Source organism: Amphiprion ocellaris, chromosome 13, assembly GCF_022539595.1.
Source record: "Amphiprion ocellaris isolate individual 3 ecotype Okinawa chromosome 13, ASM2253959v1, whole genome shotgun sequence".
NCBI lineage: Eukaryota > Metazoa > Chordata > Actinopteri > Pomacentridae > Amphiprion > Amphiprion ocellaris.
In genome coordinates this window covers 32,525,668-32,551,817 of record NC_072778.1, presented here as the reverse complement: position 1 = coordinate 32,551,817, position 26,150 = coordinate 32,525,668, and the positions used below count along the sequence as shown (strand labels likewise).

At 42.0% G+C, this 26,150-nt stretch overlaps 1 protein-coding gene across 2 annotated transcripts; it reads right to left on the bottom strand.

Annotated features, from left to right (window-relative positions):
- Window positions 1-14,364: 14,364 nt before the first annotated feature.
- On the bottom strand, window positions 14,365-25,197 carry LOC111568069 (progesterone receptor-like). Of its 2 annotated transcripts, XM_023269538.3 has the most exons (9): window positions 23,922-25,193; window positions 22,767-22,903; window positions 22,431-22,547; window positions 22,008-22,151; window positions 21,677-21,883; window positions 20,938-21,082; window positions 19,781-19,911; window positions 19,475-19,626; window positions 14,365-15,546 (listed from the first exon to the last, which is right to left on the bottom strand). In XM_023269538.3, exons 1-9 carry the CDS (start codon window positions 24,797-24,799, stop codon window positions 15,382-15,384), a joined length of 2,076 nt encoding a protein of 691 aa, XP_023125306.1. In that variant the 5' UTR covers window positions 24,800-25,193; the 3' UTR covers window positions 14,365-15,381. The 2 variants fall into 2 exon arrangements, with proteins under 2 accessions (XP_023125306.1, XP_035803702.1); XM_035947809.2 differs by lacking the exons at window positions 14,365-15,546; window positions 19,475-19,626; window positions 19,781-19,911 and adding an exon at window positions 19,929-20,592 and having other exon boundaries at window positions 23,922-25,197.
- Between the last annotated feature and the right edge of the window lie 953 nt (window positions 25,198-26,150).

Sequence of the window (26,150 nt, the reverse complement as noted above, 5' to 3'; positions counted from 1 at the left end):
TTAAAATTGTTAAATGAGAGTTTTACTTTGAAAGGCCAACAAAGTACACACCACAACTGGTTCCCAAACACTTTAGTTAAATTTTTTCAGACAAAAACTTGCATTATGAACCAATAATCGACAAAATATTTTTGTACAGCCTCCCTAGGATGGAAGGACAAACTAAAAGTGAAGACTGACACCAGAGTTTTACAAAAAATTTTATTTGTCACGTGTTCATATAGTATGGGCGCTAAAATGCAATGTGACTGTTCCACAAGACATGATAAAAAAAACATTACTTTAAAATAGAGAAAGTCATAAATAATGACGAGTAAGTGGATAAACTGAAGTAACGTTGAAGTTACGTTAATGCATAATAAAAACCCTAAGTAAACATCTGAAGTAAATGCCTGGAGGACAAAGTGCAAAAATATAAGCAGCAATGAGAACATTGGGAGTGTGGTGACAAGACAAATAAGACAATTAAGACCATTACAACCGAAAAACTCTGCACTGTCACTACACAAGGCCAGTGGGGCTAAACATGCCAGAAAGATTCAGCCTCGAGAGAAAAATGCATCTTTTTACTGTTTAAAAGAAAAATCTATGAACTGGTTGAGATGGAAAGAAACTACTTAATTTAATTTATATCCAGAATATATATATATATATATATATATATATATATATATATATATATATATATATATATATATATATATATATATATATATATATATATATATATATATATATATATATATATGGAACTAATAAGATTTACCAAAAAAAATTACAAGGAAAATTAGTAAAATGATAGTAAAGAGCATAAAGAGCTACATATTTAATAACTGAAAATTCCTTGCAATTTATGTAAATGTATATGAGATTTAAAATGGAAAAAATACACACTGTTTGAATATTATAGTCAATTTTCTTTAAAAAAGGGAAAAAATAATGTAATTTGGCTTTTCTAGTGTAATAATTAAAATCACTGTTGTATTGCTCATTTACAGATTGTGTGTGTAGATTTATGGATTTTTCTATACATTTTTTTCAAAAACTAATGCAAAATTGTTGTCATTTTCCATAAAATAGGCATTGCTTTTTCTAATTTTGTCGATTTTTATTTATGTATTTTTTTTAAGTGTGGTAAATGGCTTCAATTTAAAAATGTTCTCTAAAGAAAAGCAGGAAAAGATAATTGCTATACCTCATAAATAATAATGGACAAGATGTAGTCATGATAAATGTGCTGTAGGCTGTTCACATTATTTTGTGTATAAATTCATCATGCAGTAGGAACAAAAACACGACACAATAATACAATACAATCTAACGCAACAGCACCAACAATAAAGTATTAAGACATACAATCTTGCCTGTAAGTATTTGGACAGTTACACGTGTTTAGTCAATAATCTCATTTAATTTGGGAACATTTAACCAGTACTCGGCTACTTAAACAAAGGAACAGTCACGCTCCACTCGAAAATCCTCATCGACTATAATGGGTGCTGACCTAAAGTCTAACAGAACAGCAAATGAATTCCCCAGCGCTTATAATTAAGTATATAATACTTCTAATGTTGCATGGCAGCAGAAATAAAGTGCTTTCTACTGCCATGCAACACTGAAAGTATTATGCACTTAATTGCTAGTGCTGACGACTTAATTTGCTATTACATCAGTATTGAAGAAAAAATTGTGTGGGAGATTCAGCCCTTTGCACACACACTGCTCAAACTGCAAATGATTCAAAATGTTTCTTTGGCCAGCTGTGTGTCCTTCCAACGTTGGCTCGCACAAAAGAGTTCACATGTGACTCAGACTTGATGAAAATCTTTATATTTATTCATATATTGGTGTTGAGCTGGAGTTGTCTGACAGCGTGAGGAGTGAAGAAGTGGTTGTGAGATAACATTTCAAGACAAAAATCTGTGAGAGCGATATCAAATGCAGGGGTTTGCCAAAAGCAACAGTTGGGTGCATTCTGAAAAAAAAGCATGTGTGCACATGAAAAAGAGAAAATGACAAACAACCTAGTAGACAATGGAGCACAAATCTTATGTATGAGTGGAAAATCATCTGCATAATGAAGGGGGGGAGAAAAGCATTTTTGTTGGCTTCACGGCAAGTCAAGTCTATCCTCCAGGATGTAGGAGAACATGTTTCCTTGTCTGCGATCAAGAAAAGACTTTATGACTATAACTCCAGAGGATTCACCTTAAGATGTGAACCCTTTGTAAGAAGCGCAAACAGAGAGGCAAGGCAGCACTTTGCAGAAACATATAAAAAAGAAGTGACGTAGCGCATTGGAGCAAAGTTCTAAAGGCTGATGAAACAAAAATCCACCTCTATCAAAATGACGGAAAGAAGAAAGTGTGGAGAAAAAAATAAAAAGAATCAGCTCATGACCCAAAACAGCAGCTCGTCTGTCAAACACGGCGATGCTTCTGTTACGGCCTGGGCATGTGAAGCTGCCAGTGGAAGTGGCACGCCGCTATTTATTGATGATTTCACCGCTGTAGGAAGCAGCGGGATGAATGCAAAGATATGCTCACATTCAGCCAGATACATTACAACTTAGTGGGTTCAACATTCAGCAGGGCAAGAATCCTAAACACACAACCAAAGAGCTTTTCAGGGTGAAAAAGTAAAATATCCTCAACTGTCCGAGTCAGTGAGCTGATCTCAGTCAGTTTGAGTTACAGTACATTGTGCTTATTGAAGAGCAGACTAAAAGCTAAAGGTGGCTACAGTCAAGTAAAGGGAGTCCATCACCATGGAGGAAACTAAATATTTGCTTCTGGGTCATTCCACCCAAAAAGTTAAACCTTTTTCATTTAAAAACATTATAGAAAGGGGCTGTGTAATACTATAGCTACAGTCCTGAAATTTAGCAGGCTCATTGAAATGTACATATAGTCTTCAACGGTATAATCCTGATTAGGTAGAATAACACAAACCACTTATCTGATGGTGCAAGTTTGCTAAAAACACAAACAAAAAAAGCCCTTTTTTTTCACATTCCGATATTCCACCAAACCTAAAAGCTTTATTTTTCACCAGCTGATTTCTTTTCGCATAATGGTCACCAATAAGAGCATTAAAAATGTTGATTATGGTGCCAATCAGAAGCAAGTCTTATATGAGAAAAAAATTTTAAAGTGTTTTTTTTCTTGCATTGCCCTTTTTCCTTTTGCCCAGTAACAATATGATATTACTCTTCCAATTAGGATTCCTACTGGAGTGGTTTTACCTTTTACACCTGCTCAATGATTGTCTTAATATTGGCTATAAATGCAAAAAAAAAAAAGTAATTTCTGTATTTTTTATTCTCATAAAGTCTCACTGGCACCATACTTTATATTTTTAAACCCCCAGTTGGTGCCAATCACAGGAGAAAAAAGTTCTGCCTCTTAGGGTGAAAAATAAAGATTTTATGGCAGGTGGAATATCAGAATAGACAGAAACATTGAAAATTTTTGACCAAATTTACACCATCATATAATTGGTTTGTGTTTTTCTATCAAAGCAGGGTTGCACTGTTAAACATCATATGTCAATATGATGACATTTTTTTAAAAAAAAATTTCAGGACTCTAGCTACATTACTTCTCACGTTATGGCACTTTAACGTTGCTCCACAGATTGGCACCAAGAAAACAGCGTAAAAATCAACATGACCACCCCCAAAAATCTGTCAAATTGAAGATGCTCGGTTGTTGCATTTGGTGAACTGAAGCAGAATGACCATGCTGGTTGTAGGTCCAAAACTTCAGATAATCATTGATGGCAAGAGGTTTTCACAATAATACTAAACATGATGCTAAACTTTGGGTACTATGCATTTAAAGGACTTTATTTCTTGCATTTCTTTCAAATTTGAGCACTTTTACTTAAAATTAAACAACTGTGTACGTGAAGCCCAGCTATGTATTTCACTGAGCTTTCTTAAAACATGTTCTGAGATTTGCAAGATACACTAAACATACAGAATTTTTGACACAGTCATGAAGCTGGAATGCTGAACAATACAAGATATTTTTGCAAGGTGATTTAATGAAACTGCTACGCTGCACAGAGGCTGGCGTTGTTTCATCTGTCTCCAGTCATCTAGTCTTTCCGTGTGGCTGTGTGTCAGTCTCCTCCGGCTCAGTGTGAGCGTTCACTAATCTTTGTGTCTCACCTTGACTTCACTGTGAATGTGGCATACTTGCAGAGGACACTGGGACACAGAGCCCAGCTGGGGAGGGAGATGAGGCACAGCTGGGGATAATTAAACCCAGCACTGTCTCCATGAAGGGGCCGGGCAGCCGGGCTGGCTCGGTGTCCCCCAGACAGAGCAGCTCGGATTGGAACCGCACACCCGACAATCAGAAAAAAAGGCGCAAATCTGACAGTAGTGGAAACCCAAACGCCGACGGACACTTTGTTGTTATTCCCCTGAAATGAAAAACACCCACTCGTTCGCTCTCATCTCCCCTCGTCTGTGCATTGCAGGGACACACAATGCACAAGTGGAGGCATCTGAAAAGACAATTGGCCGCAGCACTGAACACATCGAGGTTCACTGTAACAGACCAGGCCAACTTTATCAGCTCTAAATTTGCCTTGGCTCTGTATGAAGCATAGAAGCTGACCATATCACAGCCAGGGTTTGCCGGCATCAAGCTGGGGCTGGGGTTTGTCTAATTTGAGGAATGCTTTTTCCCCGTTTCTCCTCCACAAGGCTGATTAATTTACAATGGCACCGCTCTCTGTTTCTGTCTTTGCTGATTCTGTATCATTGGAAATGAAAAGGTTTACTTTGGATGTTGTGTTAGAAAAGTGAAACCCTCTCCAGATCACTAAATATCTTTTTAAAAACCTATACGGCACGCCAACTCAAACAGTTTTAGATTGAATGAATTGACCTGTCCTACATTTTAAAAAGCCTGTACTTGGTGCGATGATGAACAGCACTTTCCAAGAACCATCAAACTCCTCGCTGTTGCCAAAGCTGCCGAGGTGAATGACCCGGCGCGCAAAATTGCGGTGTGATTAATCAGGAAATGCTTGGGAGGAACGCACGGCCGGCTGTGCCTGTGCTATCACCACTGTTTTCACTTCCCACTGTTTGTTTGAATAAGTTAGACTGTTGAACGGATTCATTTGATTACAAAGGCACTGACTGTGCTCATTAATGATGCTGTTAATGGCATCCTCCATCATTCTGGAATCACTATGTTGTTGCACAAGCAGTCAATACACCATGCATTTCACTGCCTTTATTAAGTTACACTTTACTGATCTGTAAAATTTGACTGCAGACATTTTATTTGCCACTTCTTGATAGCAGTGCTTGAAATATGGGCTGTGTGGCGCATGTAGGGGCGTCACTTCAATGTATCCTGCACTCACTAAGCTGTAAATAATTCCTGTCTCCCATCTCTCTTTACCAACCATTTGGCTGCTTCATTGCAACCTTCACCTGTAAATAACTTTGTCACCTTCACCATAAAAAGAAATGAACTTGTCCAGTGGGAGATTATTAGCCACGGTTAGGTCAGCTATTTTTCTGATCGGATGCTTAGTTTGAGAATGTGCAATATGTCTTCATTACAGGAACCATTATAATGTATTCCTCAGTAGTGGCAGAGCCCGATTGCAGCAGTTGTAAGTGAGCAGCTAAAGGATTTTTGATTAAATCCCAAGGTACAGACATAGATGAAATGAGTTTCATTGGCAGTGATATTACCATTTATTGCCTGAGCTTTCACAAGAAATGATGTTTTAACAAAGCAAAAGCTCCTTTTCCATCGCAGTCAATTCCCACAACGAGCACGGCATCTCGTAGGAAGACGTGTCGGTAGTTTTGCTGTAAACAACAACACGCACAGGCACGACACAAAGACACGTGCGCACACCACGATCAGTCAGGCATGAGCTGCAAAATAGACTCTGGATTCATTATCAGGCGGATTAGAAGCAAAACTGATAAACCCTGTGAGCAGAGCAGTTCACAAACAAGTCATCTGTTTGTTCATGTGGCCTCCATATTTACTCCAGTCTCTGTAACCAGCCGAGAATGAGAATGACACTCATTTCATATCAGGTAACTATAGAGATTAGCAAACACGCTCTTCTGCTTCACTTGCCATTGCTGCTGTGATAACAGAGCTCCCACACACACATAGCACACACCGCACAAACCAAACGTTTGAATTTAAGTGCATCTTCATGTCTGCAAAAGAATCATTAAACTGAGACCTAATAAATGCAACTAACCATGATGGATGGCTGAACAAGTTCATGGTCTTCTTCCTGCCTCAGTGGAGATAAGTTGTTTCTGCTTCATGCACTGTGACGTCTCCTTCGGGTTCTTGCAGACAGGAAACTCACTCCACCCCTCGAATCCATCAGGCTTTATAGGGAGGCTCTATACAGCTTGTTAGAGTAACACGTATGACCATGTAGGAGCCCTAATGAGCGGGGAGCTAGCTGGGAGAACCGTGTCTGGACGACAGAGAACATAAATCTCCTGTCCTGCTCTGTGCCCAGGGGACTGCACGAACACCAAAATTGTGTGTCTTCAGTGTGTGAGCATGTATATGTAGATGTGTGTGGTGTGTGTGCATGTGAACACACACCTAATGCAGATGACTACAGCAGTGTCCTCCCGGGAGTCTCATCTACTATAGTTGAAAGAAGCAGGTTGTCTGAATTATGATCTAACAATAGTGTTCCACTCCCACTCTATAAATGAATCCAATACGGGGCATATCTGTCATTACCTCAGGACTTGCACTCAACTTGCTTCTTTTATTTGGAATGAGTTTTGGAAATCAATCCAGCTAAACTTTGCTTTGCATAAGCCACCCTGTAGGTTATGATAATTTCTCTCTGTTTTAAGAATCCCTATACATAAACTGCAGTCTGTGGCACTGATCAGATTTAGTGGCGTCTCGCTCACTTCCTTCCTGCTCCCTAAAACAACTGAACTGATATGCTTATCTGCTGTATCTCAGCAATGCAGAGTAACAAGTACACTGGTAGTCTTTTCCTCAGACATGCCTTTCTTCACCTTGCAGGTCAACTGACTGCAGCTAGAGGAGTGTAATGAGTATGAACCTCCATTAAAGTATTGATTTGTGGGCGAAGTTTACCCATTCCGCAGTTGGATACCAGTGTGTGTGCAAGCTTTAAATAAAACTGCGTGCTCATGTCTGGGTGTCTTCTTTAGACAGAGAGGGAGGTATGGACAGTGTGCTTGTGCGTGTGCCACAGGAATGTATACCAGAGCGTGTGTGAGAGAGAGAGACAGTTTATGTGTGAGTTATATAGCCTCGGGGAGCTGCTATGGTCATATTTTAATAACTCGCAGTATGTTGGATTATGTACTGTGGGCTTGTAATATCACACCGTCAGGGCAAAGCCCTAACAGATTCTCTGTTAGCTGGCCCTTAGCAGAAAAAAACAGATATCAGGGGACTCGCCAAAACATTGTTTTCAGTTCTGCAGCACTTGTGAAAATGTGAGCTCCCACATAATTCCAGTTCAAAGGTATGCCTTTGCCGTTTTGTCTGCCTCAGCACGCAGGGCTCTCTCTCCCAGCTACAATGAACAGAGCTCCAGGTTTAATAGGCCTTAAGTAGCGCACCCCCTTTGCTGCCTTTGAAGAGCAAACACACACACATATATGTACCCACACTTTGCTGTGTGAGCAATAAAAAACAGTGGAACAGTGGCTAGTTCTCTCTCTGACACATCAAAAGGGGAGCTAAGGGGAGTAATGTGTGGAATGATGTGTGTGTAGACCAAGGCCGGGATGCCATTCATGGTTGTAGTGTTGTGGTTTTAACTGCCAGAGGAGGCTTTCAGGCTGTGACTGACAACTTCTATACAGCAGTTTTAGCACACAGCCTGCTGCAATCGCCATTGCTGTTGGTATTTATTAAAAAAAAAAGATTTACTTCAGTGCCTTGTTTATTTGAACCCATAACTTTACGACAGTCACGTGTTTAAGCAAATTGCACTTCTCTCCATTAAAGCTACGCAGCTCTCTCTATAAAGCAATAAACACCATAATAAGCAACCTTGAGTTTTTCGAGAGGCTGAAAGTGATGCTGCAGCATTGGGTGCACATGCAGCATGGGTGCATCTGTGTGGGAGTGTGCTTGCATGTAAGCACATATGCATGTTCCTGCGTCTCACTGTGGGCTATCATGTAACTCAGGCACTCAAGGAGAAGGGGGAAAGTTACAATTAGCCCACCGCCGAAAGCATAGCCTCATCCTATACGGCATGTTTACGCTTAACTCATGCGGTAATTACATATGTCATCTCTTGTTTTCTATTTCCCATAAAGTGAGGAGCATAATGAGGGAAAAAGCTAATTTCTACGCAGCACTGTGTAATACTACACAGTGCTTTTTGTCTTCAAGCTCATTTAGGCCTCAGAGAATGTCTATGGGGTTTGAAATGGGAGGAGAAGAGAGGAAGAGCGGACTGTAAACAGGGACATTGCTTCTCCAGATGGGAAACTTCTGTTAAGCTGTAATGAGAATTCATAATGACGCAAACGAGCTTGATGGAGCTAGACATGGCAGCGCCTTCATTCAGGAATATGAAACCAAAAAACCTATTACAACTCTTTTTTTTCTGCTTTTCTTGTTTTATTCTCCACGATATCAATTTCGAGCATAAGTGGAAGAGAAATGTCTTCATTTAGTGTTTAAGGGAACATGTTTCATTTAATTTTTCATTCTTTTACAGCTATACCCAATAGGGAGAGACGATGAAAAGGCAAGTACAAATGATAAAAAAACAACGAATAGGAGTGACTGCTCCTAATGGGACTGTTTTCAGCAGCTGCATTAACAAGCCTGTTTGATTTCCCCCCCCTAAGTGAAGTTGTCAGCCCATGTGTCCAGCTCGCTATGTTTAGGATGTCTAAAAGAGTTGTGTTTTCTGGCACTGGCCGATAATAAATGCTAAAGGGTTGACCTTAACGTCTCTTTCCCCCAGTGTTGCTCAACGGTCATTCTCAAAACAGAGCGAGAAATCCTTCAGAGGCGAGGTCAAGAATCTATCACCGGGGCTTTTACAACAACATGCATTTCCATACAGGCTCTGTGAGAACCGGGTCTGGAGGGAGAGGAAGAGAACTGCCTCCGGTTTTAATGTGCTGCTCTCAAAACATCATAACGCAACATATTGCTTTCAATTGGATCTCTTGTGTTTCAAATTAGGTTAAAATACTTGTACCTCGCCGAGTGTGGTTCTTTACATATGCAAATGTTAGAATACTGAATTGTCTGAGTTCATTTCCATAATGTGAATCATGAATACGCCTTAGATTTGCTTGGTTGATTTCCAGCTATGCCCAGAAACAAAATCCATACTTGGCACTGTAAAAAGGCAAAAAGATTAGAGTTTTTTTTTTTTTGAGGAATGCCAGATTACACACACGCATACCGTATTAGCCACATGTAGCGTGTGCACAAAAACACACACATTTCATAGACCAGCGTGTTGTGAAAGAGTCCTATGATTGTGGATTACTTTACCATGACTGTTTTGATGAAAATGTATTGCCTTGTCCTTGGAAACGTGGCACGGCAGTCGATATGCTTCTCGAGACCAGGAAATACTCTTTTACTGCGAAGGCAACAGAGTAGAGACACTCTTCGACTGATGAAACAATAGAAGCGGAGGAGGGGAAACATTCTTTTGCCGAGTCGGCATTATTGGATTTGGATTGTAACATGGTGGTATCAAGTTTGGCTGAGAGGGGGTCTGTGAATATCACATTGGAATCACAATAGACAAGGGCCGATTGTTATTGCACTGCACTTGCATTAATAATTCAATCATTTGACCCGTGACATGATTTCCCGTAAAACAATCTGATCCTCTGAGGGCTGATAGAGATATTTGAAATCTATGAAAGTGTGTGTGTGTGTGTGTGTCTCTTTGTGTGTGTGTGATGCGCATGTGCATGTGTCTGTTTTGACCTTCCCAGGATGACACAGAACTGATGCCTCAGGCTGCAACTACAAGTATAATATTTAGAGGGGGGAGAAGACAGGAAAGAAACGGAGAAAAGAGACAAGATATCAGAAAGTGTGTACTGCAGCTGAAGTGTGCTGCAGCGTTTTTCCCCCGAACTAAAAGATGTGCCTGCCACAAGGGTGCTCCAATAAGCATGCCACAGAAACGGAAGGTCTTACTCGAACTGTGCACTTAAAACTGAGCAGCACTCTGAAAGTTAAGCAGAACATCAGTACAACGCATGCTGAGTGCATTAAATCTGAAGAACAGTATGTGAGCAAATGGAAACAAAGCCCAGTAATAACATAATGCATTGTTTTAGGGATCACTACTGACAGAGAAAACGTTGCTGTTCCAACTCTTAGGCCGAGGCAGAGACTCACACACATGCGGACGTAGATGAATGAAGGGGCTTGAATGCGCATGCAATACACACAGCATGACGACGCGCTCACATGCATGCGCAGGGGGGAAAAGCAGGAGTGCCATCTATCAGGCTGCAGACGGCAGCCTTGGAAGGGGAAATCTGTCCTGTGATGGCTGTAAATGAGGGCTGTGGCGGCGCTGTCACATTGCATTTGGCCGGGACACAGGAGCTATGAGGGGCTATGAGGAGGCTGCATGGGATGGACTCTGTGCACAGATATAATGAACTTGGGAGGTGGCTGGAACATGGGGAGACGCTGTGATTCTGTCACAGCTAGTGGTGCTCTACTACTGCTGGGAGCAAAGGAAGGGAGAGGTGGAGGAGAGGAGAGGAAGTAAATTGAGTGCAGAGCAGAAAAGAGTGAGGAAGAGGCGAAGGCAATGATCAAGACAGAAAAACAGAAGTAGAATGTGAGACAGAGAAGGGCTGGGAATGCATAAGCAGCCCCGCAGAAAAACACAGGACTAATCGCTGTTGGATTGCTGAGGCAATACCGGTGTTATACCAGAAGAATATTTACTCTAATTAGAACCAGCTAATGTGTCTCCAGGTATAAAGGCTGTTGGTGCTTTCCTGAGAATAATTAGAAGCACAGAGCTTGCATTGTCCAGGAGCGCGGTGCAGAGCTCCCTTTGTACATCATTAACAGTTCACTGACAACAAAAGCGGAGTTAATAGAATGTAATGTGGTCTCCTCACCCATCCGTTTGTTCAAATGGTCATTAGGGTAATGCAGAATAATTCCTTCCTTCTGTGCTTCAACACAAACTCAATGACTCCTCCTACCTCCCATGTGCCCTCACATTTTTTTTCTAAAGTTCTGCCTCCATTTTCCTCTTATTCCCCTTGACGGAGAATTTTCTCCAGCCTCTGTGCTCCACATCAAGATGATGAACATGATTTCATGGCGTGTTACAATCATCAGTCTTTGTAAAACACACAAAATCCTCTATAAAAGAATTAATTCTGCTTTGGAGAGACAGAGCCAAATGTATAGATTTACAATTCCACACTCAAGTTCCCCACCATGTTTTAATGCATCATAAACACTTGGTGTTTTTTGGTCTCCGTTCCAATAAAAACAGAGAGCGCGGGGGTGTAATATCTGGAGCTGGGGGAAATTAAAACTGAAGTTCCTCTCCTCCTCGGTGCACTCCCCGCTCACACGCACACTTGCACACACACAAGCACATGCACACGGTTAATCAGCAGCCCGGAGAGAAATCTAAGACCACATCTACACCCAGTGGAGGGAACCTGATACAACCACATCTTCTCCCCCTTCCCACATTCCCCTCTTTCTCTTAATCATCAACACACATGCTCCTGCTGATAAATTAGACGCAAGGTTCAGTATGATTAACTAAAGTTAATGAAGACTGAAAGTGATCTCAAACAAGGTAACCAAAGAAGGGAAGTATTTGAGGGAACATCAAGACTGCATTAGAAAACCAGTGAACACACTTTTTTTTTTTTCCATTTCTGCTTCTGCTGCTATTTCCAAAAGTCCTTTCAGTGTGCGGTGACAAACATAACCCTTCTGACTAGTGGAAAAATAAATCATACTTTCAAGTGAAGACAAATGCCTTATCCGTTGGGAGTAGCCGCAGGCTATAGTCATAATGGCCTCTCTTTCTCTCTCTTTCTGCCTCCCTTCCTCTCTCTATTTCATTTTCTCTAAAGGCAGGGAGTTTCCCTGAACTAGTTTTAAATGTCCACACAAACCAACCTTACGCAGCATAAAGCTAGTTCGGGGCAGATCAGTAGCTATATCCTCTTTAAAACTTATTTATGATGAACTCCAGGAGGGTGAGAAGTGCTTTAGGCCCTGGAGGCAAAACTGCTGCTCAGCTATATTTTCTTCCTTTTTTGAGCAAACAACAGAACGCTCATCTGTCACATGTTTAACCATCAAAACACAGTTATGCTGAACACACGGGACAAGCTCATTTTTCACGTCTGGTCTTGTTTCAGAGATGCAAAATCACGGATTTCCTAACGCTGCAAAACCCAGCGCGTCGGGCCGACTCGGGGCTTGGCTGGGCTCGGAGGGCAGACCAGCTGCAGAAGTCTGTCTCCTCTCCTCTCTGCCTTCCTGGGCTCTCAGTGCTATCAGGTTGCCACTCCTCCTCCTTCAGCCCATTACACAGGCCTCTTTATGCTGCGCTAAAAGCTGCTCATGTTCAAACACTCCTGGGAAAAGCTCCTTAAAACATGTCAGGATGAGAGGCCCTGTCTGGTAAAATATTAATAGGAAGTTAATTGGTTGTTAATGGACTGGTGCTTGGGTAGGAATCACCCTCCATTAGATAGGCCACCGAAACACCCCATTTAGGGGTGTCATCTTACCACCTCCACGATCTAATTGGTTTCCGGTCACTGTAGCCATGAGCTGTGGTATCCTGGTGTTAAACACATTATTGCTTAAGTTTATGTAAGGTCCAGTCAGAAGTACAGTCCTCTGTGTTAACCATACTTCCCTGTGATTTTAGTATTATGGGTGTTCAGTTACTTTGGGGTCGAGGTTTAACTATCGCCACTTCTCTTTTAATTGTACACTGTTTTCCTTCGTGTCGTCCTCTCCCATCCTCTCTCACGCTGTAACTCATTCCCTGTGCTAATCTTTCCTTCATCTACACATAAGGAAATAGTTTATAGTTTTGTTGTCTGTGGCCAGAGTGACTGTGCTTTCTGCGGTTGTCGTTACCCAACAGGAAAAAAAAAATTCCCTCCTCTGCTACAGTAGACATGTAATATTGATGCAGAGCAGACTCGAAGAACTACAGAAATCAAATGGAATCTAAGCTAAGTTCAAATGTCGACATCAACACATACATTTTTGATCATTGCGAAACCTTACAAGACGCCATTCCTTTTAGAAGGGAAGCCACAGGGGCATGTGTAGCAAGGAATATATTTAGAAATAAGTGATATTTCAGCATGTCTTTCAATCCCAGCTCCGTTCAGCTCCGATTCATTTATGAGCGGGACAAATACTTGTTGAAAGAGGTTGTTCAGGAAATGGGACTTAAAATGGCGGTAGAGGTTACCCAGACAGACTGTTTTTTTATAGTCTGGGCTTTTAAATACATCATGTATCTAAAATAAGGCAGCTCTTAAAGTAATGTCATTTTCTCTCTAGGCCTACAGACAATTGTAAAAAAAAACAAACAAAAAAATCCCCAAAACTCTACTTTACCTCATAGCTACTTTTTCTTAATAAAAAAGATAAACACATTCTGTTATGAATTACAGTAATATATACCAATAACATGAATACCATATTTCTAAATGATATATTAAGTTAAATATAAGTTATTCAATCCTAAATCATGCTTCATCATGAATTCTTTATTTACTGCTAGCCTTTAATGCACCTTAAGTCCGCTCGTGACTCGGATTATTTAATGGTAACATTGAGTGCATCCGTGTCCGATTACATTACAAACTAAATGTCAATGGATCCAACAGATGTTGTCCTACTACCTTGTTGCTGAGTTTCACTGAACCAATGCAAGAACCTCAGCCACCACTAGATGGTATTCAAACATAGGTATCAATTTCAGATCAGCAGACATTGGGGCTTCTAACAGGATAAATGGTTGGAATATATCAGCCAGGCCTCCTACTATGACCACCTCTGTGAGGTCTTCTGCTTTCCAACTGTGATCTTGTATCTGGCTGGGTGGACAACGTGATAACCCAGAGAGTGGGTAATGCAGTAGTAGAGAGGACTTGCCTTTGGGATGCTTTCTAAAGCCGTCAGGCTCGCTGAAGGCATCACAGACTGAATCTATCAGGCAGAGAAAAAACAGGGATATTACTGGATTGTAATTAACATGCACTCAAAGGAGACCATGCTGTAATAGGATTTCTACTCTGTCATCGTTGCAAAACCAACAGACACACACTCATGCTTCCGTTTTATTTCATTTTATTAAGCTGCAAATGTTGAAACAAAATGAGCAGATTCCTAACTGGACTTTAGCAAAACTGTACTAAGCTACAACCATTACATGACACACGACAAGGCAATTGCAAAGAACACTTTTAAGAAACTGTAGAAAAGTTACAACAGTATGAAATGCGCACTCTGGAAAAAACTGTACTTCAATAATGTTTGGCACTCGAAAAACCTCGAAAACAAGACACCCTTGGTGTTAGTTCACTAATGAGTCACTGGCTTATTTTGTTCAGCTTCCTTCCTCATTGCTGCTGGGGTGACCTTTGGACATCAAAAAGTCATAAATATACATACGAAATTTGCATTACTGCAGTCACTTGCACTTTAGGACTGTGTTTATTATGACAACACATAAACTATTAGTCAAACATTAATCTAATGGATGACAACAGCTTTCAAAAATGTATTTATATGCCTTCAGGCGAGATAGCTGCGCTTCTTAGCATGCATGTCACAACCATTATTAACTGTCAATCATCTCAGGCGCACACAATAACATTCATTGTGAAAAAAGCTAGTTTAAATGTCATAGTACAGCACACAGACAAGCTATGAGGATGTGAACTCTGCAAATATGCTTTTGTCACTACTGTCTTTCCCTCTCAAAATGAAATATTGCCTGTTGTCAATGATCAATATGAAGAGCTGAAGAAGTCTACATGCCAGCAGGTTTGTATCGTGGAGGGGAGGGAGGGGAGGAATGCATGCAAGTGTTTTAATCAGCTCCAAAAAACATCTGATGTGCATGATACAGTGAACAGGCAGTAAGAAGAACAGAGCAGATGTAATTAGATTACATTAGCCTGGAAGAATGTGCTGCCTTCCCTTCTGTAAGTATCCACTCATAGCCTCCCTGTGCGGTGTCAAGACAGGCTTCTTTCACTTCATAAAATCATAAACCATCTCCAGCCAATTCAGCTTTACTCAAAAGGAAACAAAGGTGCACGTTAAGGACAATCAATGAGACTCTCTAGGACGTGTTGTGGAACAGGATGGGCTTGACCATGCCGGACAGGATCTTGGGCACGTGAACGCTCACGATCTCCGAAATCATCTCCGGGAAGCTGACGCGTGTCTGCAGGGACTGAGCTTGGATGAAGAGATCGTACGTGAACTGGTGCAACTTCCTCACAACCTGAGTTTAAGACAGAGACAAAAATATTTAAGTAGGTTATTAGGAACAAAAGATATTACGGGAGCACATGGCTGGGGACAAAAGAAGAAGAAGAAAAAAAACCCCCCAAAGCCTGTCTTTTGACACCAGACTTAAGAGGTGGGTTTAAAAGATATCACATATTTTGACACTCTAAGCTCCTCAGAGCGGGTAAAGCCGAAGGGGTCTGAGAAGCAAAGGCTTGATGAACGCTGGTCTCCTGCCTAGAGGGGCCCTGCCAGACAATCTCAGGCTGCCTTCCAGCTCATAAGGCCCACAGCTGAGCATTTAAGGGTAAATCCACAATGAAAGACGTGAAGCAGTAGCTGCTGCAACTCAGTCAGCGGTAACTTCAGAGCATGTTACTCCTCTGGTCACGCCCATATCGATGATGTCAGGGAGGGTTTTGTTGAAAATTAATGGTTCTCAAACAATATTAATAGCTCTAAAAGGTACCAAAGTGAAGGATTTACACCCCCTAGTGGTCGCACACCTAATGAGAATCTTCATTATCCTAGTAGTTCTGGTTTTATCCGCATACAGCAGACCTGGGCATCCTACGGCCCGCGGGCCACATCCGGCCCGCCGGACGACCCTGACTGGCCCGTATGAGGTCATTGGAAAATATTAAAAGTCATTGCAAATGTATATCATCACAATACATGCAAGCAATACGCCTGCACTGCTTTTATTTTGAAAGATCTGCTAAGTTAACGTTTTTTCGCGCGTGCTTTCCGTACTTAGCATAAGGTTTATGCTGATTGGTTTGTTGGTCAGCTTCAACCCGGGAAGATGTCAGCTAACGGCAAAGAAAGAAAGATTGATTCCGAATGCAGAGTTTTTAACAAGACATGGACTTCCAAGTAGAAAGGAGCGTTCGTTAATGTGGCCCTTTCCAGGCGAACCGTAACGAGGCGGGCGGAGAGCATCGCCGAAAATCTGGAGCTTCAGCTGCACAACAAAGTGTACGATTTTGACGTTTTCTCCTTGGCTCTGGACGAGAGCTGTGATGTCCGTGACACAGCCCAGTTACTCATCTTTGTACGTGGACTAACAAAAACCTTTGCGATGACGGAGGAGCTGGCAGCTGTGCAGCCAATGAAGGGAACCACGACGGTGAGTGATTTGTTCACTGAGGTAAATACATGCATGAACAAGCTGGGACTAAAATGGGAGAATTTGGTTGGTGTTACAACTGATGGCTGTCCAAATTTGACAGGGAAAAATGTTGGACTTTTGAAACGGATGCAAGATAAAGTGACTGAAATAAACCCAGAACAGAAACTGATATTTTTGCATTGTATTATACATCAGGAGGTGCTGTGTAAGTCAGTGCTAAAAATCAACCACGTGACTGATGTTGTAACTAAAGTAGTTAACTTCATCAGGGCAGGAGCATTGAATTACAGACAGTTTGTTGTCTTTTTGGAGGAGATGAGAGTGAACATGGTAACCTTGGTTACCAGACAGCTGTCAGATGGATCAGCCTGGACAAGGTGCTTAAATGGGCTTGGAATCTCAGAGCAGAGATTCAAGAGTTGGACATTGTACATCATTGTATTGTGAAATTTACTGTTTTTATTGAGATATATTGAACACTGCTGTAAGTGTAGTGGGGAGCTGTTGTCTTTCTTTATGCTTCACAGTCATCTTAATGTAGATTTAGAAAAACTGACAACACTATAATGGTACAAGATGTTTGCAGTGTTATTGTACATCCAGCAGCTGTTCGTCCAGATAAGTTGTAGCAGTTACCTCATAGCGTTCATGATGAACCAAAACTGACATGATAAGACAAGTTTCAAATCTCTGCCAGCTGATGGTCATATTGATTAAGAATAAATTCTGAGTGATGGCTTACTTACTTCGTTTGTAAAAACGGTGACTGCTGAAAAGTAATTAAAGCACTTGGAAAATCAGTTTCACATTTCAAGTATGTCTTTATGATAGTAAATATCTACAACTCAATAGGCAGCAATCATAGTTTGAATGAAAAAACAAAATCTTTCATTAAATAGTTGTGTTCTGTGTTCCACATTTTCATTGTATCATTGTATTGTTTCATTTATTGTTTTTATTGAGATATATATTGAGCAGAGCTTTTACGTGTACTGGTCCGGCCCTTAACAACCGTCAAAGTTTCTCATGTGGCCCCGTATGAAAATTAATTGCCCACCCCTGGCATACAGTATTAAACTGATAACTATAAACATTATGATTACAAAAATCCTTTTAAAAGGTTTTGCTATTTCCTGTGCAAATACAATCAGATTCTTGGTCCTTCTCAAACACTAATAATCATGAGATGAATGATAATTAGTGATGCACAATATTGGATTTTTGCCAATATCTGATAGGCCGAAATTTTCTAAGTCACTTTGGCCGATTGCCAGTATATGCACATATTTTTCCAGCTAATTGCAGAGAACAGCAGAGCTCTTCTGTAATGGAATTAACATAATATTATTCCCACTCATGTCGTGATGGCCCACTGGCAGGTGCAGATGTAAAATACAATGCTTTTCAAATGCACACATCCACTACACAAATTAGACAAAACTACTTTAACTGACACGTAAAGCATTTCATATTCATTTTTATTGGCCATTTTCTGAACAAAATCATTAACTTTTACCCTGGCAGGCGTTATCTGCTTGTTAATGTTAATTCAGGCCGATGCAGATCTTTCATTTTAAAGCCTTTATCTATATCATTGTGCATGGCTGGTGATGAATATCCTTTCGCAAACAGAAAGCTCCCAGTCTGGTCTGACACGTCTTATATGTTTTTCTAAAACAAAAATAAGGGCTTCATTTATTTCAGTTTTTACTGACTCTCCATTAATCTTGGCTACATGCCTGCATGCTACGTGCCCAGAAGATTGAGCAAAAATAATGATATAGGCAAATGGAAAATGAAAAAACATGCACTATGACCCTGTAATTTGTCAACACTTACATATATATATCTCACAGATCTGCTTTTGTGTCAGTATATGTTTTGAGGGTTTCTATTTAAAACCCTATTTAAAATAACATAGTACATGCAAAAGAAAAAACCCAATGTCGGACTACTTTTCAAGTGATATTAATCATATAACAATGCCAGCAAAGGTCTGGTGGTTTTGTTCTTTTAAGGAATTTGACTGTCAGTCTTGTTAGCCCGATAAGGAGGAATTAATTAACTTAGTCAGAGCTGACTGTACTAATAAAAGACAACACGTCATTTTATAGTTTACATACTGAAAGAGCAAAGTCGGCCTTTTCATTGGTTTAATTTGCGGGGGATTTTATCTGGACAAATAAAATCAGGTCAGGAGCCTCCCTTTTTTCCACAGGAGGACAAAGCACATAAAATATCACTCTAAGCAGTTACAGTATGGTTAGCAAAACTCAGAGCTTCTTGTTAAAAACAATACCTAAAACATAGACACACAGCAGCTAGAATAAAGAGCAGGTGTTAGACTCCATTTGCCTGCTGGTAGAGACACTACAGAGTAGCTGAACCAGGAGTCACACACACAAACCGGAGGTGTACCTCAGGTTGATATAAATTTTTTTAAAAACTAAGGAGCAGCTACTTGTCTTAGGATGATATAGTTTGTAGAAGTCCATCCACAGAAGAATAAAATCAAGCATGGCCTACATTTTAAACACAATACCTGATAGACTCAGCTAAACCAGCCATGAAATTATCAAAATAAATCTTGCCAGGTCAGTTAGTAATAAATAAGCTGCCACTGTATTGCTCTAAGGCAAATACAATGTTTGTGTACTTGGGAGGTGCACTTTGATCTACATTATTTTCTGCTCAAGTGGTTCCATGACAAAAACTAAAATGATATTTATGGGAAAGTTCAGAGTCACAGTATGGTGCGTTTTCGTATTTTAGACAGAGTTGTGCGCATTACCGACTGGAGGTAGTCCAGCAGCTGCGTGAGCTGAAACAGTCTCTGTGTACGGGTGGTCTCTCCGCGGTGGCTGGCCAAGCGGTCCAGCTCCTTGATGTAGGAGGTCCGCAGTTCATCAAAACAGCGCTGGCTCTTCAGGCCCTCCACCGGCACTGTGACCACAAAGCCAGAACACAACAATAACTCTCGTGGACTTTATCCATCCCATCAATTCTCTGAAGTATGGCTGCACTCGACTGTAGTCATATTTCACTTGGTGAGTTGACATTAAAGTTATTATTCAGACATGGAAGCGAGCTGACTCACTGATGCTGAAGAGGACCAGGGCCTTCATGCAGAGGAACTCCTCCTGGGTAATCTTCAGCATGCAGAACCTCTGGGAGAGCAGCTTCATCCTCACACAGTGTTCATACATACTGGATACTTGCATCCGCTGGCTGTGAGGAAGGGTCAGGGAGGAAAAAAAACAGCATAAGAGGGGAAGAAGGAGCACAAGGTGCAACAAGAGAAGAAGTGTGAAGCCAGGAGAGGGTCAGGCAGAGAGGAATAAAGACAGGAAGAAGACAATTAATGGTGGCAGAGACGAGAGTGGAGGGAAAAAAAGTAGAAAAAGCAGCAGAGGTGAGAAAAAAATGAGTTGGATGGATAATGGAAAAAGAGAACGACAGGGAGGCAGAGAAAAATGAGGGTCAGCAACAAGGGCAGGCGTATCCATTACCATGCAGGTCAGAAGCAGCCCAATAGAGTGACAGAGGTCTAATGCAGACGGAGTGAGTGTTTTGCTAATATTGCACAAAACACCAGCCAAATTGAAAGCTGCTCTAAAGGCCTGTGACTGACTTCAGCATTCCGAGCAACACCCGCCTTCAGTACAGCAATTTCACCGATAAGAGGCGGCAGAATTGTTTTTCTATATTTCACATACAGTGATTTGTGACAGAAACTCTGCGTTAAGTTTTTTAAAAGTAGAAAGAAAAGAGTCAGACAGCGGTTGGAAGTTTTGCGGCGCAAATTTAGAACTTGTCAGAGTGACATGAGAAGGGTCTCGGCGCTGTAGCGGTTCTTGGGGACTGACATTGGCGAAGATGAAATGGAATAAATCATCTGAGGTGATCCTTCTGCGGCCACATGTATCAGACGCAAAGGAAACGGCAAGAAAACAATAAGCTTGTTTACCATCTCGTCTAATGCATGATTATTCAGTCTTCCTCTGAAGCTCATATTCTCCTGTGTCTTACTTTCCAGGCATGATGACAGGTGAAATTTCATGATATTCTCACAAACAGTGATTAGAACACTCGATTAAGCTCGAGCAAACTTTTAAGTTCTTGTTTCTTCTTTGATAAAGACACATTGTCAAGTTTGGCAAACTTTTATGAACTTTCTTTAACTTCACAAAAACTTGTTGATGCTAGACCTCTAAAGAAATATACAGAGTAAAGTGAATATTCGTGGTGACTTACTCATTAAAGACCAGATCTGGAGCAAAGTAGAGCATGGAGCTGTTAGTAAGGGTGTAGGACCTCCAGCCCAAAGCAAACACCATCACCCCCATCCACGACAACTGAATCACTGACATCTGATCATCCACGTGCAGGTCGCGAAACCCTGTAAACATCACTCATTTTTACAAATGCACTGTGCAAATGATAAAACATGATTAAAAAAATCATTTTCAGCTCAAAAATGAATAATCATGGAGAGTAATCATAGCAAAGAATACCCAGCATGGATGCAGTGCTGGCCATTTTCTGCCCTACATTGCTGGTTTACATATGAACATATCCCCCTCTAGTGGCTAATATTTGAACAGGCCTGTTTGTATTGCACAGGATTGGCTGCTTCTGCATGGAATTTAAACTGGCACAAGATTCTGGCAAGCTCTGTTTTCTCCTGGCCAAGATCTTAAACCTTGCCCAATGCTAAGAGAAGCTATATATGTTTCTTGATAGCTATATCGCTCATCTAAATTAGAGTAAACTTGGAGTTACACAAATTATGCTCCTCTCTCCTTGATCCTTCAGGCTCTCAGAGTGCCGTTGGATTGTTGATGCTGACAAGCCTGACCTTGGAGTGCATTGTTTGGCCTGTAGTATAGATGGTTTGTCTGGCAACGCACCAAAGCTGAACTATGACAGCATATTTAGGGCATTTGCAGAAACACCTACGAGCAGCAAGTGACCTTGGCACAGACTAGTTTACCTGGTATGGCCTTGGCCCAGCGCACCACGGTTACCAGCTGTCTTTCCCCCAGTTCGTTGAGGCTGGTAAGCAAGGACGCGGGGCTGTCTGGCTGGGCAGGGTCGTGTCCGGCGTTCACCACGGCTGGCTCGATGGCCTGCAGGATGCTGAGCAGGGACAAGCAGGAGCGCATGGTCGGGGGGATGGCAAGAACCAGGGCCTGGGATGCTGCAGAGCAGAAACACAAAGAGTGATACAGAAGCCAAAAGAAAACCACGCAAAGAAAGCCATATTAGTGTTCAATGCTGAGTTAGTGCAACACTTGAGCTTCTATGCTGTAAAAGGTCGCCACCTTGAGCATTAGCGGATGCATTTCTGGGCTCCATGGCTGCATCTTTCCTCCCTGCCCTCTCTTCTTTCTCTCCGTGCCCCCAGGCAGCCGGCTGGTGCTCTTCATCGCCGTTTCTCGTCTGTCCAGCACCTTTCAGCCTACGACCTAGAAGTGACCACAGGCAAATCAGACACACAACTAGAAATGCAACTTCATTTATCACAGAGCTGCTCCTTATTAAAACTGTGTTGGAAAATTCTTTCCCACTGGCAACCAGTAAGGGGGAAAAAAAAGCCCTCATTTGTTACACTGTATTTGAGCTGGAGCCACTCTGATCCATCGACTGTAAGGTATCAGACCACCCTGACCCCATTCTCCAAACACACACCACAAATACTTCCCTTTTCTCTGCCTCTCGTTCCGTTCTCATCTTTAGCTCCTCACCTTTAAGGCTCATTCCCGACATGAAGCACCTCTTTAGGCGACATGAGGCACAGTTTTTCCTCCTCAGTTTGTCAATGGTGCAATCATTCCGGCTGGCGCACAAGTGGTTCTGCTTACCTGGAGGCACACAAAAAAGTCCCGTGGAGGTGAGGTGGGGGATGAGGAGAGCGAGCTCGACAATGCCTAAGCTTCCACTCATAGCAACGATATGTGGGCGTTTACTGATAACAAACAACTCGCCCTCGTAATGTCAGGTCACTGTGCCCCGAGAGGGAAAGTGGGTGTAAGAAATTAAATCAGCGGCTGAATAATTGTGTTTGTACGCGGCACGCCCACCTGCAGCCGCCCTCTTGAAGAACACTTTGCAGCTGCCGCAGGTGACTGCGCCATAGTGACAACCGGAGGCATCATCACCACACACCTGGCACACTCTCCTGTCTGAGAGGTACACACCTGGGAAAAAATCATCATGCCTGGACACACACACACACACACACACACACACACACACACACACACACACACACACACACACACACAAGCCCAAACATGGTGTTGTTTTAAAGGTTTCAAAAATTGGTGAAGATACCAGTGTAGCATTTAAAAGCAGATTTATCTTTTACCACTGGAAAATCCCAGCTAAAGCAAAACAGCACAGAGTCAAACAAATATATTTGCATTAGATGTAGGTCACAGCATTTGTTCTCACCCAGAGTGTTATAACATGAGGTAATAATTTCCCAAATCTAGCCTGGTTGTACGCGACATATCTGCCCCCAGCTCATGACTGACTGTATAACAAACAAAGTCAATTTAAATCAAGTAAATCCTGGGTTAAAGAATGGCAGAGTTAGTCTTTTTTGGGAATCTGTAACTGGTAACAAAACAAAAACAAAAAAGAATCAGCAACAGGTGCTACATCTCCGCTTTATAATGACTTTATAATGACTGATAACTGGTACATTAACCCTTATAAACCCACATTTCTACAAAGTTAGGGACTGGATGAACTTTTACTCACTTTGACTACATGCTGAAACATCAAGGCTAACAAGAGCACATGGTGCTATTAGGGCACAAGTGATTTAATGCTGATACTGGGATGCATCTGCAGCTGACGACAGTATGAGTCTACAATGTATATGTGAAAGTGAGAGCCAGAAACAAAAATAAGATGATCAGCTTTACTGTATTCTGTGTGTGGAGACATGTAAGCAAAAGTACAATAATACTCTGAAGGAGTTAATAGAAAACATTTAAAGTGATGCTTCAGCCTCAGCTCATCACAACTCCTCTTTAAAAGAAAATAACAAAATCCATCTGTAGCTCGGTGGGTTGAAACATGAGCACAGGACACGCTGTTCACGCTGCGATTGTTCTTTTGTTTCTGATGAGAGAATGAGCAGTAGAAAAGAATGTATGTGACACTTCACTGGATGCCCTCCTGACCTTACGCAAACGGAAAAGCAATCATTAAAATGTGTTATTTACCTCAAAGGACGATCTGTGCAATCCACCCAGCCTGAAGGCTCGGTCTTGATGGTGGAAAAAGTGGTTTGCCTTTGAGGAATTGCGCCGGGGTAACTTTCCACTTGGCCGTACCCTTGTGCCATCGCGGCTCGCATGGCACCTCTGCCACCCTGCTCACCCGCGCTGTACCAAACACAGCGGCATTCATGCCTGGATCCGAGGGAGGTTTGCCCACAATTACAATATTTACACAACAAATTATGTCCGCCGGATACGCCTCCCTGCGGCTCGGAGCTGTCGCCGTATGCGCGCTCATTTGCGCACCACGCACCCGGGGCATCTCTGTACAGGCTGGGGCTGACAGAGTAGGCTGAATACGGCTTCAAAGGCAGGACCTCGTTCACCTGTTCGGCCGCGGGCAGCTCCGCCAGCGGGCTCATAAACAAGTTTGACTCCTTCCTGACATATCTGGAGATCACCGAGCCACGCGTCACATTTTGCGCGCTGTCCATGTCGCCCGATCGGAACAGATCCATGCAGCTCACCTGCTGTATGCCGTGACACACTTCTCCAAAGTCATCCTCTCGGAGGCTGCTGTCGCGCACAAACTGCCTGTCGCCGTCTGAGTTCATGTTTCCAGCCGCCCCTAACTCCGGCACTCCTCGGGAACTACTTCCCACAGTGGGGTCGCACTCTGCGTACGCGCTGCTGGAGCACTGGTTCATGTTGCTGAGCGGAGATGACACCGAATCCAAGCCCAAAGACACCGACACTGCCTTACTGAGCTCAGTGGTCGGACAGGCGTAGGTATCAGCAGCACCCAGCCGATCCAGCTCATTCATTATTAAAGAGTTTGATGCTTCTTCTTGTCTCTCGGACGCGCTCGGGTGAAAGGCCATGTTCAGCTCGCGTCCTTGGAGCTGAAACGATGCGCAAGGTGCACGGAGAACACACTAAACTACACTTTCCGGGAGAGAAAACGCCTACCCAATGAGACTCCACTCGTATGTCTCAGCGGATGGGGAATTCAGATCAGTCGTCGACGTAGGTAGCTGGAAAGAAGGGACGTCCCGCCGATCCGCGAATGAAGAGCTGGTGAACTTTTGACAAAGTCGACTCGCTGTTTACAAGAGCGGACCTCATTTCCATGCGTCTGACAGCCACCTCATGAGTTTCTGATAGAAACGACAAAGACAGAACTTTGAACTCTGGCACGATTTATTAGCCAACTATTACCTAATGCAACTTGTATTCCCATTTGGAGAGCCGGAGGAGCGCCTTTCATTTATTTGGGTACGAAACTAAACCAAGTCTCGCGAGAATTACCGCTGCCATGTTTCTCAGCAACACCCTCAGTGATAGCGGTCGTCAGAATAAATTAATAAATATATATACCTGTTTACTACTTCTGCCGAGTTCTACGCTGATATAAAAGTGCATCCTTATTCCTAATTAACCCAGACATCTGTAAGAATCAGACCAACTCCAAAAAATGGACTGCAAAATCGCAGATTTTTGAAAAACAGCCTAATGCAAATGGAATAAATATGCATATTTAGCATACTATAGATGGTCAGTGAAGAATCTGATAGCTGCACTTTAATACATTAGCATAGTTTACACTGAGAATCTAAGGTTGGGTGGGACACATTAAGCAGGGGACTGAGCATCCTCACTGCAGGAAATCTTGAGCTCCAAACACTCAAATTCTTCATTTTGGTGGATTTTTTTGCCCCAATTTGTTCAGTTTATGGTGGAAATTTATTTATGTGAAGGAAAACGTAGAATTCAACCACAAGCCAGCTCATAATATAATGGAATATGATGTAATAAGGCTCTTTAGATTAACTTTTCACGCGCGCACACACACACACACACACACACACACACACACACACACACACACACACACACACACATATTACTACCCATCCTGATTCAACACACATATATGTGTTATTTCTCCTCTTTCCTCTTTTGTGTCTTTTATTTGAGGCAGTAACTTCTTTAAATGTACATTTGGCAGCTATTCCCATCAATGACCAATCATTTTTCAGTAATTTATAAATCCCTGGACTGAAGACTAATGGAATCCTAACCGTTTGCACCATACATATTACATACACAGTTATCTGTGCATACTCTCTGAGCACTGTTTTTGTGTATTCAATATTTGTCTACCTCAGTATGAAGGAGGATATATCTTTTCCATCCTCCCAACCCTGAGATCTACAGCTTTGGCTTCATTTA

Excerpts from the sequence above, each read along its gene's own strand:
- LOC111568069 (XM_023269538.3), bottom strand. The coding sequence starts at position 24,799 with ATGGCCTTTCACCCGAGCGCGTCCGAGAGACAAGAAGAAGCATCAAAC. Across the intron at positions 21,083-21,676 it reads CTGGGCCAAGGCCATACCAG|GGTTTCGCGACCTGCACGTG; the intron begins GTAAACTAGTCT and ends TGATGTTTACAG. Across the intron at positions 19,627-19,780 it reads CCTGGTCCTCTTCAGCATCA|TGCCGGTGGAGGGCCTGAAG; the intron begins GTGAGTCAGCTC and ends TTGTGGTCACAG.